We start from the raw sequence: 19,168 nt of genomic DNA on the forward strand, positions 1-19,168 counted from the left end.
GTTCTCCTACAACCATTTTCCCATTTTCCAGATGTTTATTTTAGCAGCTCCTTTCTCCGACTCTCTCGCTTTCTCTCTTAAAAGCCGCTGTTTTTTAGTTTTCCCTGCACTCATTATGCATTCATCGGAGCATACGGAGCGTTCAGAAACCTTTGGCAAGTTCAATTTAAAATAAAACTTTTTAATTACTTTCAACGGGCCACGCGAGTGCTGTTCTGAGTTCTGAGTTTTCTGGGCTCTGAGGTCTGGGCTCTGGTTTGTGCTTTCTGCTCTTGGGTTTCTGGTTTCTGGTCTCTGGTTCCTGGCCATTCCAATAGCCTCGGTCGAGTGCCACACAGAAAACACCTTCAATTTAAATGCCAAAGCTAACGAAACTTGCCACAAGGTTGACTGCCGCCACGCCCATTCGCCCTCACATTTCTGCCTTTGCATTTTTAATTGATTTTGCAAAAGTTTCTGCCGCTGCCGCTGCCTCTGCCGAGCAACAAGAAGAACAGTAAACATTAAGCAAATGCAAAAAGCCACGGCGGTGCGAAAACGGGGCGGCGGCGTTGTTGGGAAACGAGGGCGTGGCGGCGCCACAAGGCATGCAACAAATTAAGTGCGGAATGCAATTTGCCATTCTATGTGGGCATAAAGAGGAAGGCATGCATGTGTGCAGTTAATAAAAAGTCAAGAGTAAACAAATACTCACACGCTTAAGATTGAAAAAAGGCAGGCAGAGAAAAATGAGCACCTTAAATTCTCAATTTAAAATATTCTAAGAATTTAACATTAAAGAACTTATTATTAATTTAATTATTTTCAGTCAAAATATCAATGTATAGTTATTAAAATAATTGTCAGAATAGTTCCGCAATTTTCTTTCCCCTTTTCTCTCCGTGTACCCACTGTACAGTAACAATAACTTGGCAAGCATAAGTGAAATCTGTAGAAACTATTAGCAAAGAATGTCGCGACAAACGACAAACGACAGACGACAACGGCAACGGCAACCCTGAGCAGCACTCTGGCAGGGTTGTCAAGCGGTCTGAGTGTTGCCCATTGTTGCCAAACAGGCTGAATGTTGCTGATTCTGTTGCTACTGGAAAAGACATTGTGCGTGCGAACCGGCAAAAGTTTAATTAAAATTCCTAATCGAAAATATTCAACATTTGCGAGAGTGTGAATTAATTAAAATAGTTTTCCAAGCCAACGATTGTGGCACAGTTTAAGCACACAGAAAAAGCCGAAGAGAAAATGCAGCGGTGGCAGAGAGAAAGAGAGAGAGAGAGAGAGAGAAAGAGGTCAGAAAATGATATATATTATTTCGTATTTGTTTTGGCGAAAATTCTTCGCTTGAAAATTTAAAACTATTTGTTATTCAATATGAGACTAAGCATGGCCAAACTTAAAATTTTCTTTTATAAAAAACTATTTTCCCCTGATGCACACCACATAGACACACACAAACACAGTCACACGATAGCTAAGAATAAAGAAGAGGAAATTTAAACAGGAAAATCTAAATAGCGAATGCCATTTTGGGTGTATTAAAATGTAAAGTGCATAAAAATCAACAGTTAACATTTTTTAAATATTTAGCTATTAAACTAAACGTAATCTAAAGCCTATGAAATAAACGTCGGAATATCATAAATCAAGTAATTAAATGCAAGTGCGAGGACTAAAATTAGAGCGAAAATTTCAATTTAAACGATTTAATGAACAATGCAAAAAGCAGCAACAAAATTCACACAAATCCATTACACACACACACACACACAGGAAATATAATTGTGCATCATATATATATATATTGAAAGTATTAAACTGAGCTTATAAAATTTAAACAAAGAATAAATAACACTCACACACAAAGTTGCTAACTAAAAAAAAGGAGAAAAACCGCGAAAACTATTTGACAACATTCACGACTTCCGTTTTGAAATGCATAAAATAAAAAAGTCTGAAAACAAAAAGGAAATATATATACAACAAAAATATGTATAAATACATAGAATATGGAACACCACACTGACACCTTTTTAAATGCAAAATCGAATAGCCACGGACCCAAGGCAAATACACAAAAAACTGATGGCAACAAATTGTTCACAGAGGACAAAATTCAATTCCACAAAAAGTCTAAAAAAAAAGCAAACCGGAATATTAAAAAATACTGAAAATTTATATTTTGTATCATAACACAGGCAGCTCTTAGTTTTGGGTTTTATTTTAGGTCTAATTGAAACTTCAAACTCATAGCCAAGCAAATATCAGCCGTTTTTGGTGTGAACTGTAAATATTAAAAAATATTTATATTAACAATTTGCTTAAGCTTAACAGTGTGTTTATTTAATAGGGAGTTTTTTCAATTATTTAAATGTGCTCATATAAGTTTTTGTTAATTGTTGAATCAACTATTTTAACGTAAGCTTCTTAATTTAAAACTATTTTGTACAAACTTCCAGCTTAACGAGTCTTCTGTTATAGTTTTAGACAATCAACTATTAAAAAATATATTTAAAGGCAGCAAAGCGAAATGAAAACAAAGAACTAATGACAAGTAAATGGCGTAACTTTTCTGTGAATAAAAAAAACTAAAGAAATCCCTATAAAACATTAATGCATATTTAAACTTAATCTCACTATGGGAAATCCAAAAAAAAGCAAGAAATATGCAAGAAGCGAGAAGAACAATTAGACAAAGTTCATTTCAACAAAAACCATTTTTGTAAATTGTTTCACTTGGGAAATCGACACGCTAAAGCAAAAACTAAATGAATAGAGAAATAAATGAAAACTCGTTTTACCAAATAATGCAAGACACAAGGAGGAAAAAGGAAGACACTCGAGTTACGGAAATCGAATTAACGTCAAATACATAGAAGTGTATATGCTCTCATTGGTTGTGTTTTTAGGTTATAAACAAATAGGTTTGGCTCTGTGTGGGTGTGTGGGAGCGTGGGTATGCCGGTCCTTCGATCAGTACACACACACATGCACACACACTCCGCCCGAACAGCAAACAAACAGACAAACAATCGTTCATTCAATCACTCAATCAGTCGGTCTGTCGCTCGGACCTATAGTTGTACAGTTCATTTCAACATTGATTCATAAAAAAATATCTTAACGAATAAATTAAATTAAATTTAGCAATCGAGAAGCGCTGGAAATCACGCTAATCTGTATATTATATATGCTAGTAATGTCAAACATTTTGAATTTGCCTTTTCGAATCGATTCTGTTGAAGTTTTTCTTAGGTTTCTAGCTAAATGTTTAGTGTGCTTGATATACAAACTAAAGACAAGGTTAAGCAACTTATTTAGGTTATCGGAAAGATGAAGAAACCATGTAATTTAAATACTGCCACAAATAAGACGAAATGAAATGCAAATAGAACATATAGGAAATATACACACATATATATATGTATGTATCATCTATATATGATACGAGTACGAGTATTATGTTATACGATACGAACTAGTTAAGATCAAAAACAATTTTCGGAGTGTGTTCGAAATGAAAATGAAAATGGAAATGAAAGCGAAGGCGAATAACGGCCACTCAATCTAGTCACTTAAGGTTTGATCTTGCAGATCGGGGCTCGAAGTTAACATTGAAGCTAAGTACTAACTATTTAGGCAAGTTACAAAATAACTATAACTCTGTATATAACTAATGTAACCACCACAAAACCAACACACACACACACACACAGCAATGCATGCGACACAAGAGGCACACAGTTGAGGCAGTTCATACCTGTATATATAAATCTAAATATATATATATATATATATATATATTGTGAGGCAACCGCCGATCCATCACTGATCGATCATTCAGCAAGCGAAAAGAATTTATTTCCAGTACAATTCATTTCCCGATTACAGTTACAAAAGACAACGAACTTGTGTAATCACAAAAATCTTAGATAAAGCACAGGAAAACACTTGAGGAAATTGGCAGAGAAAATCAACGGTTGTCGTGAGAAATGCCCTTAGATGATGTCTTAGGAGAGTTGGAAAGTTGAGTAGCTAAAAATCACAAGAAGAGATTTGAAATCTCCTAAAAGGATGTTTGTATCTTTTCAAGAGATTTCAAATCGCTTTGCTTTCTTTATCAATAAGGGCATTCATTTAAGGCTAAAACGTGTTTCATTTTAGCAAAAACCAGAACAATTTTAAGGCCACTCACACTTAGCACTAACAAAAAATCATAATTAGTTAAAATGCGAAATAGTTATTAAACAAAATATATTAAAAAAAAAAAAAAATCGAGCAAAATGAAATAACTGATGCAAAAATAATTACGATGTAAACAGGAAATTCGAGGTATTTGATAAATATGCGGCTTGACCCTGAGATTCAAAAAACATAAAATCGTATGTCTTCCAATCAAAGGTCGTCTTTTGTAGCAAACACAACAAGAATCAAAGTCTGCGTATTGCTAAAGAAAAACAAACAAATAAACAAAAACAAGCTAATTGGAAGCAACTGTTGAGCTGATTAATGCAGAAATGCACAAAATATTTAAACAGCAAATAGAAACGAACACACACAACACACACACACAAACACTCTGCACTGCAAACTCGATTAGCGAAAAATCATTCCTTAAGGATTAATAAGAAAATCAAAAAGTATTCCACAGTCAACATGTACCATTCCTCACGCTCTCGCTCTCTCTCTCTCACTTGAACTCTAACCCATTTCGGTTCCCAGCAACTAATCAAGTACCTGACAATAGATGAACTACACTTTTCCAGAATTTCTAAGCACATCAAATCAATCCACTCAAAGCTCGTCTTGTACATACAGTTGCCGAATGTCTAATTCAATTTGGCTAACCAATTTCCATAAAGCTGTTGGCCAGAAGCGGGGCAAATCAAAAAAAAAAAACAAAACAAAACTCATAAATTAATTCATTAAAAACGGTTTCAATGACAGCTAGAAAATTTAGACACTGACACGAACGAACACATTTCAGAGCAATTAGCATTTTCCCCATGATTTATGTCAGCCATGCAAATAAACGAATTTGATATGCTTTCTTGTTTATGTACAAATGAAAAACCACAAAACTTTTGTAAAATATTTCCACAGAGTAAAGGCAATCAGTTAATTTTAGGACCTTGCTTTTCACATTTTCTGTATTATATGAGCTAAATAGCTAGGTATGCCTAAAAGTAGGCAATGATTTTAGGTGATTTCTAGCTATTTCTGTTATAAACTCGTATAACAAAAAGAGATGAACATTTTTGGGAGTTTTTCAAATCGTTGACATCAAAAATTCGCAGTTTTGCAAGCAGCACCAAACACACAAACAGCCTTAAGCTAAACACACTCACACACACACACACACACTGATCCACGAATATAGCCGAATATTTAATGCTTGTATGTATGTGTTTCATATGAATTAGATGTGTGAATGGCATTGCATGTGTGTGTGTGCGCTAGACAAAAGCCAAAATCAAATGTGTAAATTCATAAATACTAAAAATCCCTCGAGTATATAAGGCATATACTAACTATATATATATTTGAAGGTATATATGGTAATTAGAGGTATACATTATGCATATACACCTGTATGAATATTTTTTGTATTAACTGTTAGGTGCCGTTAGATTTAAGTGCTTCCGTTGCAAGTTTTTGTGTGTACATTTTCTTTCCATTCGTTAACGATCAAGATCAAGAAAACAAGAAAAAAAAAGGAAAAATCAATTTTAGCGTCAAGATTTTTAACTCAAAAAAAAATCAAAGAAAATGGCAAATCTTAAAGTCTTGCAACTCACTGGGGAAAACAACACCACGAATATTAAAGTTAAAGGTAAAACGCCCACGGGCTAAACTAAACGACAATTTGCTCAACAAAAAAAAAAAACAAACAAAAAAAACAAAAGTGAAAAACTAAAACCAAAAATATATTAATATTAAATATACATACATATACGCAGTAAACTAAAAGCCAGATTATAAATACAAGTATGGAATAAACATTTAGTTAGGCGTCTCGAACGCTCACTAAAAATTCTACACAAAACAAATCAATTTTGACTAAATTGAAAATTTAGTTAAATGGAATCGCATAACGTAAGTAAGCTAAGTAACGATAATCCATAAACGATTTATGTAAAATACTTGCAACTAAGACTAGGCTAAGCTAAATTTGACACTGCAAAATCAAAGCAAGATCAGTAACAAGCAAAACTAAAATTAATACAAAAAGGAAAAACTTCAAGGTAAAGTGGAAGTGGAAAATTTGTGCATCAGTAATTCAGATAAATGTGACACAATACTTAAACTTAAACGGAAAAGAGTTGCATTTACATTTCACATAACAAATACATGCGTAAATATATATATAATTACTATATATATTAAATATATATATATATATATTCGAAACTCTCTTGAACAACAAAAAAAAACCGACAAAACATATTACATAACGAACCGAAACTAAAAATAAATTACACACTCACGCGCAGCCAGCAAGCAAACAATTGAACATTGCAAATTGATCACAAATTACAAGATCATACAAAAATTAAAAATAAAAAACTTAACAAAAAAAATTAACAAAATCGATAGAAGAAAAATAAAAAAATATGTTGACTAACACAACAATATAAAAAATGAAGAAATGCATTAACAACCTAAATGTAAGACACTAAATAACGAACTTAAGCTAAACGCAAAAACAAATTGAAATAATAGCAACAATTGCGACAAAATAACACTAAAATTGAAAACAATTAAAAAAACGACAACACATTAAAAGAAAACAATTACTATATAAATAAATGTTACGCGTTATTAAATAAAGATGAATGAAAATAATTTGTTTTAAAAAAAACCAAAGTTGTGTTTTATTTTTGAAGGGTTTTTGGTGGGAAATGGGAATCCTTACAGGAAACCTATCCAAGTTAAGAGGTTCTGTTAAATAAAAAATAGTTTTAATGCCATTTTAAATCCATATTTTATATTGTTTTTAAGTTGTCAAAAAAATTTTTTTTCACATATAATTAAAAGCACTAATCTTGGTGGTGGTGGCTGCCATATATTTTCCCAAAGCCAAGGCCAGCAGTGAGAACTGGCATCCCGGATAGATTTCATGGCACTCCCCTGAGTTCCTCTTGGATCTGCGGTAGATGCGATCGTACCGATGATGTTCCTGGGGCTCGTGGGCATCTACAGGTGAAGGGGGCAGGCTAAAGACCGTTCTGACCAACTCCTGCAACATGTTACCCTTCTTCTCCGCCGGCAGCATGAACTTGGCACTCTCGCAAAGAGCTCGAGCCACACAGGAACGGCCATTAAAACCCATGCTGAAGTAATAACAAAAATCAACATAAATAAAATAAAAATTATGAGAAAAAACATACATTGAATATAAATTAAAAAACTAACAAACTACTCACTTGTCAAAAATAGACTGCACTTCATCGTAAAAAGCTCTTCGAGAGCGTCGTTTAATGGTGTCCTTGGCCAGAGTGGCGTTCAAGCCATGGGCATGTTGGATGACCCACTGGTGGTTGGGTAGATCGTAGGCCACGCCCCAGTTGACTGCCCAACTGAGATAGTCGACATCGGGATTGCCAATCATGCCGATCGTCATGCATATGGCTCCCTAAAGGATAAGCACCATCATTAGAACCATACTGGTCACTGACCACTAGGCTGGCTATTAACACACTCACACCGAAACCGACGAACCCTCCGGAAATGCCAGATAACGCTTGTGCCGGCGTAGAATTTTTGTCACCGCCTGTGTGGTGGCGTTTGCATCTGGTGACATGGAAAGCACCTGGGATTGCACCACTTGCCCCAGGAGGCAGAGAGCCAGCAGATTGAAGTGGCAAGTCGGTGAGAGCCTCATACTGTCAGTGGAAGGTTCCGTTGATAACTGAACTCTCGGCCTGGCCTAAAAACCTGGACCACCGAACCATCCGCTTTTCGCGGCTTATTAGCCCAAGTGCTATGTTGATTGCACTGATTAGCGGCTGGCTGCAAAGTCTGCTTTTATCAAGTACCCATTGTTGTTGGTTCCCCCTTCTCTTTGGGATTGGAATGGAATCTCCAACTCCTCCTTCTACACTTCCACCATTTGGCCATCGGTTGTCAACACGGCCAACACTGATTGCTGCAGCATGTAAATTTCTGTCAACAGTGGGAAATACACTTGTTTTGTTTCCACTTCCACTCCAATTGTCAGCATTGTGAAGCGAAAAACAAACAGCACAAATTATGGAATTGGCAGCTCAGATCCCTGGAGAGAGAGTTGCATTCACGATTGGGATCCATCAATATGTCCCATACCCTACACCCTAATTGAAAATGCATTTATGTCACCATAGCTTGTCGTTATTTACTGTTTGAGGTGCCATAATAATACTCATTTTTTCTACATTTACCTATAACAACAATAGAACTGACATGCGCTTCACTTTTTATCGAAGCGCACTGAAAAATGGCCCAAAAAATGGTCAATAAAAATGTCGATGTACGAGTATTTACTTAATTTCCATTCAACTTTTTGCTTGACGCACAGTAAAATACATTTTTTACTCATCAATTTATGCACTCATTTTTTGTTTGTATTTGTTGTTTGAATTGTGAAAATATTACAGAATTTGCAAAAGCTTAATGCATGGACAGTATCGATTTTTTAGCAATGTTGCCAGTTTCTATTAGCCTCGGAAATAAAGGTGCAAATTTGGGGAACAGGAGGTGTGATACTTTTTTATAGTTTCATCTTAACTTTCGCGGTTTTTAAATACTTTTGGCAATTAAGCTTTACAAATTTATTAAATTAACATGCATGTCTTACTATGTCTTATTTGCTTTAATAAATAGAATTTAAAGACTAATTTATGAATCAAAAATCAATTAAAATTCCAATCAATATTAACATGCCACCCAAACCTACTGCAAAATGTTTGGTTTTGTATCGTTTTAATATACTTTTTAATTATTTAAAATGCATACCAATTAAAACCAAAAACTGCATTATTCGCAGGAATTCCAAAAATCCAAACGTGAAGAACTCAGCAGATTTTTAAGATTTTCTTTATTACAATTAAATTGAGCATACATCACAATCCATTAACTTTATATAGGGTGTCATAGCAGTTAGCTGGCGCCTTTCTGGCCGACATTGCAGTTCGATAAATTCATTGGCGGGTTTTCCTTATTTTTCACTTTTATTTAATCAACGTACGTATTTCGCCTGAAACTGTTCACTGATGACCAGCAAAAAACTTTGCCGGCAATGCGGACCGTACAGACTGGCGCATTCGTGAAGCGAGTGGCCGGCGGTGAAGGCCTCCCGATACTTGGGTTTATGGGCTATCTCCGGATGCACGTAGCGCAGCATGATGCGGAAGATATCGTGGAAGAGCGTTAAGCCCGGCGGAGCCAGCAGATGACGTGCCTCGCACAGGGACCGCATGATGCAGTAATTCGGCTGGTAATTAAACCTGCATGGGGAAAAGCCAGTTGAGGGTGCGTAACTTTAACAAATTGCATTGCTTAAAATCTCTAATATCTTAGGAGCTTTAAAGTGAGTCATTATGGTCATTAAGGACTGTACTTCAGGGAGCTCATCCTAATCTACTTTGGCAGTTCAGGGGGATAGTTGGGATCTCTTTTGGTGACTTACATGGTGGCCATCATGGCTATGATATCGAAGAGCATGTGGTTCGGATTCTGTGCATCGTTGAATATCGTGCTTCCCTGACTCTCTAATTCGCGCCTCAGCCTGCGGGACACGGCAGAGGGTCGACAATAGTAGGTTCCATACGTATCTTTGACCAAGTGCGAGGCCGGACATCCCAGCTGCTTCTGTTGCACATACGACTTGCGACGATTCAAAATGGGAATGCCTTGTGGGTAGGCAAAGTAGAAAGACTGTATGGGATCCGCGGGATTGAGGGGTACGATAACGGGCTGTGGTTGCAACGCAATTGGTGCTTCAGGAGAAACTGGTAGTATAAATGGCATCGCCGGTGCTGGGGGAGAGGCTGGTGGTGGCGGTGGTGGTGGTGGTGGCGGAGGCGGTGGTGGTGGCGGTGGTGTTGCGATTGGTCTCACTAGTGGTTTACCTCTTTGTCGTGGAATCCAATCTTCAATGGCAGCTGGAAGCTCATAAAGAGCCGTCATCTCGCCAAAAGTAATTAGACCTGTGGGAATGGTGCCTAAAATAGCCTTGGCAAAGTTGGAAGTAAGCTGTGTCCAGGCAGGATTACAGATGATTAATTAGCAATAATTTATAATTGACTTAATAAGTTAATATTTAGTCAACGCCAAACTCACCGTAAGAGCAGATCCCAGTTCGAAGGTAAGCCAGCGTTTCTGGCGATAGAGTAAATGGATATTCTGGTGCATATAGGTCACACCTCTACTCCCAGATTGCAAATTGGCTTTCAGGGAAGCCGTTTCATTGCCAGCCGAAGACAAGGCCACAGAAATGGCCAACAAGACCAGTCTGAACCAAATTAAGTTTGCCATGGCGATGCCAGCGAAGAACTAAACAACCAGGCAGCCGCCAGATCGACAGTTAACTCCAGATCGAACCAGGGGCCATGTTCCCAAAGCCATACGCGTGGCTCTTTAATTTGGTTTGGAGCGTGTCTTGACCGCTTTGCAAGCAACTATTTGGCCAAGAGATTAGTCCGAAAGGGGTCACTTGGCCGGGGCTCTAATTCAATTAACAAGTTACCATTTTGATAGAACGCTAAGACAAAAAGATGAACGAAATATGTTTAGAAATCAAGGGCCGAATCAGTTCAAAATATGTCTACAACTTGGCTGACACTATTGGCGCTCACGGCATGGCTCTTGGTCGATTGCCAGGGCACAACGTTGGATGAATTTGGTCCGCCGGCGACGACGAGTCACGAAGTTGGTAAAGTCAACAATGTCACGCTGACTCCGCCAGGACTCGTTGCACAGGGAAAAGAGGACTTCGACCGGGACTTGGACCCGGACCCACTGACACCACATGCGGCCCCATCGTCGCAGCGGAAACTCTCGAGAGGCAAGCGTTTTGTGGCCTTTCCCCAGGGTTCATCAGCTTCGGTGAGTCAACGAACCCTCGAACAATGGGGCAACATGCCGTCCCTTTGCACTAAACAAAATTACTGAATGTTTCCTCTGTGGTTTAGTGTTTAGATTTCTATACAAAAGTTTGTGACTTAAACAAAAATAATTAAGAATATTAATACTATTGGAGTGTTTAGAAATTTATCTTTGAAATTACAAAACAAAATCCAAATATTTTATTACTGTGTTCCAGGGCGCTGTCTGCCTGACCACCGGTGTCATCGGCAACCCCAACCTGCTGTATCTCAGTTTGGGCATCAATTGGGGTGTTGCCTACGACTTGCCCAATATCACCTGGGTGCTGCAGAATGCCCACGGCTGGACCACAAAGAAGTCGGCCAAGGCTCAAATCAAGCGCAGACATCGACGGGAGCTCTATGGCCGCCTGGAGACAATGATAGACAGGTGAGTGGGTCGGCATTCATGGGTCAAAGGCATTTGACCATCTCTCTTTCTCTCTCTCAAGTCCATTTGTGTGTGAAAATATGGCTAAAGTTGAGAACTGAGATTTTATCATGGGATAAAACTATTCCAAAGGCTCCAAGGCAGACAAAAGAATATTTAAAATGCTTTGTATCCCCATGGTTTAGGTTTTACTCAAGTGTATAAAGTAGGCTTTAAGCTTTGCCTTTCGCTAAACAATTGTTCAATTTATAAAGAACAAAAAAGTTTGTTTTATAAACGCAAGACAAACTTTGAATATATGCATTGGAAAGTAGTTGACATAGCTTTATGTTTGAATAACATATAATAAATGTGAATTTTTAATGTATTTAGTTAACAAAATCTTAATCTAGCTCACAACGTATCACAAAGTAAAAGCTTCTCTTAATACATAAATTAAATAATATTTATTTAGCAAACATCTCAATCAATCTTTATGGCCTAACAACATAATTAAGAAACGTAAATCATAATATTTCGAGTCTTAAATTACTCGCATAAATTCTCGCTGATTTATGACCTTTAATCAAGGCTTTTTATTTTCGAATCGCACTGTACAAAGCGGCATAAGTATGCCAGCCCACTCATATGTAGATACTTTACATGGTTCAAGTGGCTGGTAACCCCCACTCCCGCTCGGCTCATCGCGATGTTTCTTGCTGCTGCCAAAATCAGCCAAGCCACTTGGCTTATCACGCACAGTGCGGACAAAAAGAAAACTTCGCACCCAAAGTGGTCGTTGTCCCTACCAGAGACACGCCCACCACCCACATAACCGTCCCTGCTACTCGGGGATGCGTGCTCATGGCATAATAATAAAATGTTGGTATTTTATATTAGCATTTAAATTGGCTTTTTGTATGCTTCGGAAATAGTTTAATATCCGTAGAGGACGAGTCTCAGTCGGAGAGTGTCTGCGGTTCGGCAACTTTAACTTGAAGGCAATGCGAAAAATGCATAACAAATTAGGCCGTAATTGGGGAGAGTTATGTGACGGGTGTGTGGCGTTAAACTATCTGCAATCTGTAAAATGTCTTATCAACGATCCGCACACACACAGGCCAACTAACACGCATCCTTAGATTGAGGAATACGGTGACGGGCGTTGTCATGGTAATCAAAGGACTTGGGCTCCCTTTTGTCGATTCGAGTTTCTGCCTCAATTCCAGAGAACCCGGCTAAGCTTCAAGTGGTCGTCAAAAAGTTACCATATTTGTCCTTCGACCGGCTTTTCCTTTTCAGCCATCTGCCATGGATTTTCCCCTGGCTTTGACCTTAGCTTCACGTGTCGGAAAATTCGGTGTCTTGTTGTGTATATTGTATGTGTGTGTGTGTATGTGTGGGCTTCTTGTCTTGTGTTTCATGATTGTTTTCCCTCGATTGGTTTCGCTTTTCGATTGTCTGTTTTGCTTAGCGTCCCACAATTGATGCCCGGCAATTTTGCCCCTGACTTTTAGCATTGGCTCTTCTGGTTTACGACCGCTACTCCCTCTAATGGGTCAGCTAAGCGCCTTCCCTGGCCTCAATTGCCTCTATCCGATATGTCGGGGTACTATGTAGGTAGGTGGATATATCCATACATATAGTATACATATGTGGCAGTGGCATGTGGCAGTGGGTGTCCTTGTGTATGCGATGTATGCCCTATGGGGTTAATGAAGTTGTTTGTTTGTTTGTTTGTTCGCCTGTCTCCCAGGCCACAGTATTCAAGTTGACAGTTTCCGCTGTCAATGGTGCACGAACTGAAAGGGGGAGGGGCGACTAAAAAGTTAAATATCCCCTGGAAATTATATTATGCGCTTTGCAACTCCTTCAGGCAGTTCATTATGCGGCAAGCCTTGCGGTGAAAGTTATTAAATAAATGGAAAATCTTCTACTAAAATAAAGATGGTTTTGCCTGAAGATACATTTAAAACTTTTGATTCTTTCCTTCACCTTTCTCCATCTGCAACCTACAAATGAAAGATAGTTACCCATACTAGTTGTAGTATCTCTTAGGGATTAGGTAAAACTATAGCCATTCGAAACCCGTTTCAGAAAGGCCTTTCACAACCCAATCACTTGAGGTGTGAACTAATATTGCCATGCATTTTCGCTGTGCAGCAGAGTTGGCAAATATGAACGCCATTGCCGTCCAGCCCATCGATCTCTGTCATCGCATCTTTGACTTTGCCCATGCAGTTCGACCTTTCCCATGGCATCGACAGGTGGAGATGGAGATAGAAAGGCAAGCGGAGATGGGTATGGGGGATGTTGCAAGTGTCGGCACAGGCAATTCAATTAAGTTGCAACGCCTGTCTGGATGGTTCCCCCTGCCCTCTTACACGTCGACCTTTTGGGCCGGTGCCATGTTTATTGTAAACGTGACTGCTGCAAGTGTCTGAAGAGCATTCTAAACGTTAACGGACAATTGACACATTTGCACTTTGGCAATTTTCCTTTTGGCCCACACAGCCCATCCATTTCATTGTCTTCGGCACAAGAAGACAGCGTGAGAGAGGGAGTTTCCGCTGCAGTTTTCCACTGTTGTTTGCAGTTTTCAGTCGCCTGCGAGAGTGGCACGTGCCACGTTGCTTTCTGCCATGATTTACGCGCACTTCGTATTGTTTAATTATCGTTTAATTGTTGCAAAGTTTTTGATTTACGATTTAATTGCAACGACAAATGCAACGCCCTCCTTTGGTGTCGTCACTGGCGCTCCCTCGCTTTTACCGGGTAATGTCAGCCATGATTTATGGTCGCCACCAACATTGATGACTATGATGGAACGTGCAGACGACGCCTCCACTTCATCCACATCATCCGCTTCCTCATCCGAATCTCTGGTTACATCCTCGCAGCTGTTGCACCACCAAAACCAGTGGCCCCAGCGAGTGCTCAGTCGTCCGAAGCGTTATCTCAGCTTCCCCGAGGGCTCCTCGTTTTCCGTATGTGCTCAGTCCCGAATCCATCCTCTAGAGAGTCCTTTTTTGTCACCGTGTCCTTGGTCAGGTTGCTGTCTGCTTCACCGTGGGCATCATTGGCAATCCATATTATGGCTACAACAGTTTCGGCCTGAATTGGGGTGTGGCCTACGACCTGCCCAATACTACATGGGTACTTCAGAGTTTGCACGGATTTGCCACCCATCCTGTGGCACCTGCAGTCCTGCGAAGGAGATCTAGGAGTGCCATCTACCAAAAGATTGAGAGCATTGTTGATAAGTAAGGATCGGTTGGTTAAAACATTACTAAAACTTAATTAGAAGAAAACGGGCAAAGTTTGATTATGAAAAATACCTTCCAAGTTAAAGTTATTAAGATAGTTGGTAGATAAGTTAAGTGCCTTATTTATGAAACTTTTAAGTTTATATTTTCTGGAGTAACTAACTGGATTTTGTCTTAGTATGGGCTATAATGGACGTGACTGCATTTTAAGAACCCTCTGCGAGAGTCGTCAGTATTTCCAGCGCACCAAGATGAGCATGGTGGGAGAGATGCTTCGCACCATATTCAGGTGAGCTACAAGAAACCTTAAAATTATTAAATTATTAAAAAATCATATAATTATACTTTCCTTATATGTACAGCCTGCCGAAACAAAGAATTTTCACCCGAGAACTGCATGAAAACTCGGACATCGTCCACTACGACCAAGCCTATCGGAATGCCCACAACGACGATTGCACTCAGTACAACTGCCACTTTTCTCTGCTGGAACTGGCCTTTGGAAAATACACCACACCACCGAAAAATTATTACGCTTAATAAATTCCCAATACTTAAAAGTTTTTCGCATCAAATTCTTTTTAAATGTCAACTTTGTCCACCTCCATTTCTCCGATGAGGAGGGGACAAAGACCGTTGGGCGAGGCCAAAGGGCACTTGTTGAGCCAGGTTAAAAAATGACACTTCATATATCTTCTGCCCAGCTGCAAGTTGGCATCCACCCGCAACCGAGTGGAATTGATGGTGTCTGTGAGCCGACTCCGGCTGACTGATGTGGAAGTCGGTCTCCTGACACCTTCTGGCCCATCATTATCATCCTGCCCGTGGTAAACGAACCTCAATTGCAGCCAAATAAAAATACATTGGCCAAACTTCTTCTTTGGCTTATTCTTATTATTGCTGTCCTGGAAAAACTGAAATCAATCAAGACAGAAGTTGGCATTGTCTTAGACTGTAAGTGAAATTTAAGTGACAGCCTGAAATATTTATGACTATTGGCCAAGAACAGCAATCATTTGAGGCGTCAGAAATATGAAAAGCTATACATTTACATTGTCAAGAAAGAAAGAGGCTAGTAACCAAAAGTTTTTGTAGGTATTTAAGGAAATTTTATAAATTTTCAAAGGTATTTTGATTTGAAATCTCACTCGTCTTAAAGCTTGACCATCTATAATTTATAATAATATCTTCAATGACCCAAAAAAATAGGTATTTATTAACAACTGCTAAACAAAGAAGACCCACCACATCCCTGCAACAAATACATTCCCATCTCCAGGTGTTAGCACCTCATCCGTATGGCTCCGCTGGCCCCATTTACAATGGTAAACGGGGAAATTGTGGATGTCAACAAGAGTTCAGTGGCAGAAGCAGCTCAGTGAAAGATGGAGAGAAAAGTGTTAACAAGTAAATGTCATGTCCAGAACTAGAATACCAGAGCAGGACGGGAACCGTTCTGACGGCCTGATGGTCTGGTGGCAATGGCCAAGACACGAGTTGTCACCGAACCACACAGAGCAATAAATAAATAAGCAACGCCAGCAGTAACAACAAAGCATCATGAAGAAATTCTTTGTTTGTTTGTTTGCTTTCCTTTTTGGCTCTCGTATTTATGTCAGCCAGATTAAATGTATATCCGAGCTTATATCAGTAGCCAAGGGAAACTGGAACTGGACACAAGCGAATCTCGTCGAACCATGTGAGAGAGCCAATTATACTGAAAAAATACCAAGAACTGAAGTAGTTTCGGCGTTAAACGCACAGCAGCAGCAGCAGCAGTTGAAAGTATTAATTAGTGGACATTTGGAAATACAGCAACATGACTCACCTGTCAGCGATGGTGTTGCTGATGTTGCAATTGGTTCAGGTGGCGCCCATCCTGTCAACCACTCCACCCGTCACTCTGCCTCATTCCGTTGACAATTTCGATGGGCAAATCAGCAGCACCCAGTCCAAACACTCTGACATTCCCCCAGTCGAAAGTCTCTCGACCAACTATGGCCCCAATTCCGACTACGATGCCACACCCAACAATGCCACTAGGATTCTGCGGCGGGGCAAGCGTTATCTGCAATACCCCAAAGGATCACGTATGTCGGTGCGTATAGTATACACTTTTAATTGGGTCCCAATCACTAGTCCTTCGACTCCCTGCAGTGGCGTACCAATGGCAAGAACAATCTCTGGTCAATTAACTCCTTGTACGCCTACGGCTATGGCTTTCGCGCCAATTATCCCTTCCCGTCCATTGAGGAGCAGCAGAAGGATAATGCCGTCTTCTTTCGGTTGTTCAAGAGGGACCTCTTTTCAAAAATGGAAACTGCTCTGGATGGGTAAGTTATCATAGAAAAGTTAAAATATTCAAATCACTTTTTACTCCGATCTCAGAAAGGTATTCAAATTTTTCACCCCACTTTGATAACTTGGTCTATATTTTTAATAAATTTCACTAGAAGACTTCACCATGAACTTCTGCAATTGCTAATCCATTACTATTATTATTTATTTCCCCCTAAAGACATGGCTTTGATGGTCGCGCGTGCATGCTAAAAACATTTTGCACTACCCTGAAGGACGTGGATAATCCCAATCAAAAAAGTGGAATGCTCTTTAAAGTGCTGAAGTTGGTATTCAGGTGAGTCGATCACATACTCCATTTTCCAGGTTAAGTAGAGCAAGTTCTTTCATTAATTAGCATTGTTCTGATAAGTCTTAGAACAAAACCAAACCAGTTTTGATTTCCTATATGAACTATAGGTCTATAGGTTTCTTTTTGTTCTGTTAGTTGAGTTCTTACATTGGTTACAATGGTCACGGTTAGGTTGGGCCTACTTTTGATTTTCCTTACCCTGGTGACGGGACGAGATCGAAATTCTACAACAATTCACAGACGAGCTAAGCGGTATTTGGATATTATAGAGACCACTCGGATATTTGTAGGTAGCTTTTGGAGCCTTAACTGAAAAGCTATAACTTAATGCCGGAATATAAAGTTATTAAATAAATTGGCTAAGAAAATGTTGATAGTTAGGGCTCCTTTACAAATGTTAAGATTCCAATAGTAGCTTTTACTCCACTTTTAAGTTTCGCGTCAATGCCAAGAACAATGTGATCGCATCTCCGATTGTGTGGGCCCATGGTTATGGCTTTCGAGCCAATACACCGGTGTTGGTGGAAAGAAAGAACAGACCCTTTCGCAGGGACACCTACGAGTTGCTCCACGAGCTGATCGATCGAAGTGGCTTGGATGGACGAGCATGTGTCCTGAAGGCCTACTGTACCGCCTTGGCCGGTGATCATGGTCAGGGATTTCTGTTTAAGCTTCTGAAATACGTATTTACGTAAGTGCTTATCCACCGTATACGAGGTGTGTTCAAAAAGTAAGGTGACTCTTCAAATTTCGCGAATTTCAAATTTTTCGATTATCGATTTTTTTGTTTTGTTATATTGGTACACTCTTCCCTAACATCTGTACCAAGTTTCAATGGAACATCCTCTTTTGTTTGGTTGTGAGAGGCGTAAAGTTACAAGTTATTTTGCGAGCTCGGCGATTTTTTGCTATCGAAAAATATGGATCAAAGGATTTGGATTTTTTGGCCAAAAACAACACCACAATAATGCCTCAGCCACCATATTCACCGGATTTGGCCCCATGTGACTTTTTCTTGTTCCCAAAACTGAAGATAATCGAAAAATTTGAAATTTGAAAAGTCACCTTACTTTTTGAACACACCTCGTATAACTTCTAAAAGGTTTCGATAATCGAAAAATTTGAAATTCGCGAAATTTGAAGAGTCACCTTACTTTTTGAACACACCTCGTATTAATTATCCTGCGCGTACACGTTATTTATTTTCAGCCTGGATGAGCACGACAAGAGGCATATGCCGCATCTGCGGGAGGAGAACTGCGAGCAAATCATGCACAGCCACTGTCCTTTGAGTTTCGACAGCATATCCCCATACACGGATGACATTTAATAGTGTTTATATTATGTTTGCTGAAGGGTTGCCAGCAACCCACTTGGAAAACAGGACAGATCAACCAAACAAGAGCGGTTTAATAGGAAAAAAAAACTTTAAAAATTTAATAAAATGAAAATAATTTGTTTTAATACATCAAGGCCTCATTACTTTATAAACAAAGTAAGCTTATAGCTTAAAGTTATATCTATATAACGAGGTATGACATTCTATATTCGGGCCATAATTAATTGAGCTATGTACAAAATTCTGTTTTTGCGAAAAATTGAAAAAATTTGACATTTTAAACTGTGACGGCAGCTTGACTATAAATTAGAAAACAAGCTCATCGAGGTATGACATTTTGTATTCTGACCATTATGGGCTTAGTTATAAGCATAATACTTTAACTATGAGAAGAAAATCTGAGTTAAGCAATTTTCGCATTTTCGA

At 39.0% G+C, this 19,168-nt stretch overlaps 4 protein-coding genes across 5 annotated transcripts; 2 read left to right on the forward strand and 2 right to left on the reverse strand.

Moving 5' to 3' along the window:
• Window positions 1–6,845: 6,845 nt before the first annotated feature.
• Window positions 6,846–8,082, reverse strand: LOC108116574. Its single transcript, XM_017228515.2, has 3 exons — window positions 7,703–8,082; window positions 7,422–7,630; window positions 6,846–7,328 (listed from the first exon to the last, which is right to left on the reverse strand). Exons 1-3 carry the CDS (start codon window positions 7,877–7,879, stop codon window positions 7,016–7,018), a joined length of 699 nt encoding a protein of 232 aa, XP_017084004.2. The 5' UTR covers window positions 7,880–8,082; the 3' UTR covers window positions 6,846–7,015.
• A 1,018-nt stretch (window positions 8,083–9,100) lies between these two features.
• On the reverse strand, window positions 9,101–10,509 carry LOC108116566. Its single transcript, XM_017228506.2, has 3 exons — window positions 10,315–10,509; window positions 9,662–10,227; window positions 9,101–9,479 (listed from the first exon to the last, which is right to left on the reverse strand). Exons 1-3 carry the CDS (start codon window positions 10,507–10,509, stop codon window positions 9,212–9,214), a joined length of 1,029 nt encoding a protein of 342 aa, XP_017083995.2. The 3' UTR covers window positions 9,101–9,211.
• Window positions 10,510–10,790: 281 nt separating this feature from the next.
• Window positions 10,791–15,375, forward strand: LOC108116567. Of its 2 annotated transcripts, XM_041819495.1 has the most exons (6): window positions 10,791–11,079; window positions 11,297–11,508; window positions 14,273–14,474; window positions 14,539–14,750; window positions 14,932–15,042; window positions 15,116–15,375. In XM_041819495.1, the coding sequence occupies exons 1-6, from the start codon at window positions 10,795–10,797 to the stop codon at window positions 15,291–15,293; spliced, it is 1,200 nt and encodes a 399-aa protein (XP_041675429.1). In that variant the 5' UTR covers window positions 10,791–10,794; the 3' UTR covers window positions 15,294–15,375. The 2 variants fall into 2 exon arrangements, with proteins under 2 accessions (XP_041675429.1, XP_017083996.2); XM_017228507.2 differs by lacking the exons at window positions 14,273–14,474; window positions 14,539–14,750 and having other exon boundaries at window positions 15,116–15,332.
• A 1,018-nt stretch (window positions 15,376–16,393) lies between these two features.
• LOC108116565 lies at window positions 16,394–18,867 on the forward strand. The gene is given in 6 exon segments (XM_041819485.1): window positions 16,394–16,851; window positions 16,911–17,086; window positions 17,272–17,388; window positions 17,644–17,693; window positions 17,785–18,094; window positions 18,613–18,867. Coding segments are annotated over 6 exon segments (1,053 nt in total). The 5' UTR covers window positions 16,394–16,572; the 3' UTR covers window positions 18,734–18,867.
• Window positions 18,868–19,168: the final 301 nt, after the last annotated feature.

The sequence above is a fragment of the Drosophila eugracilis genome, unplaced genomic scaffold, assembly GCF_018153835.1.
Source record: "Drosophila eugracilis isolate 14026-0451.02 unplaced genomic scaffold, ASM1815383v1 contig_75, whole genome shotgun sequence".
Taxonomy (NCBI): Eukaryota; Metazoa; Arthropoda; class Insecta; order Diptera; family Drosophilidae; genus Drosophila; species Drosophila eugracilis.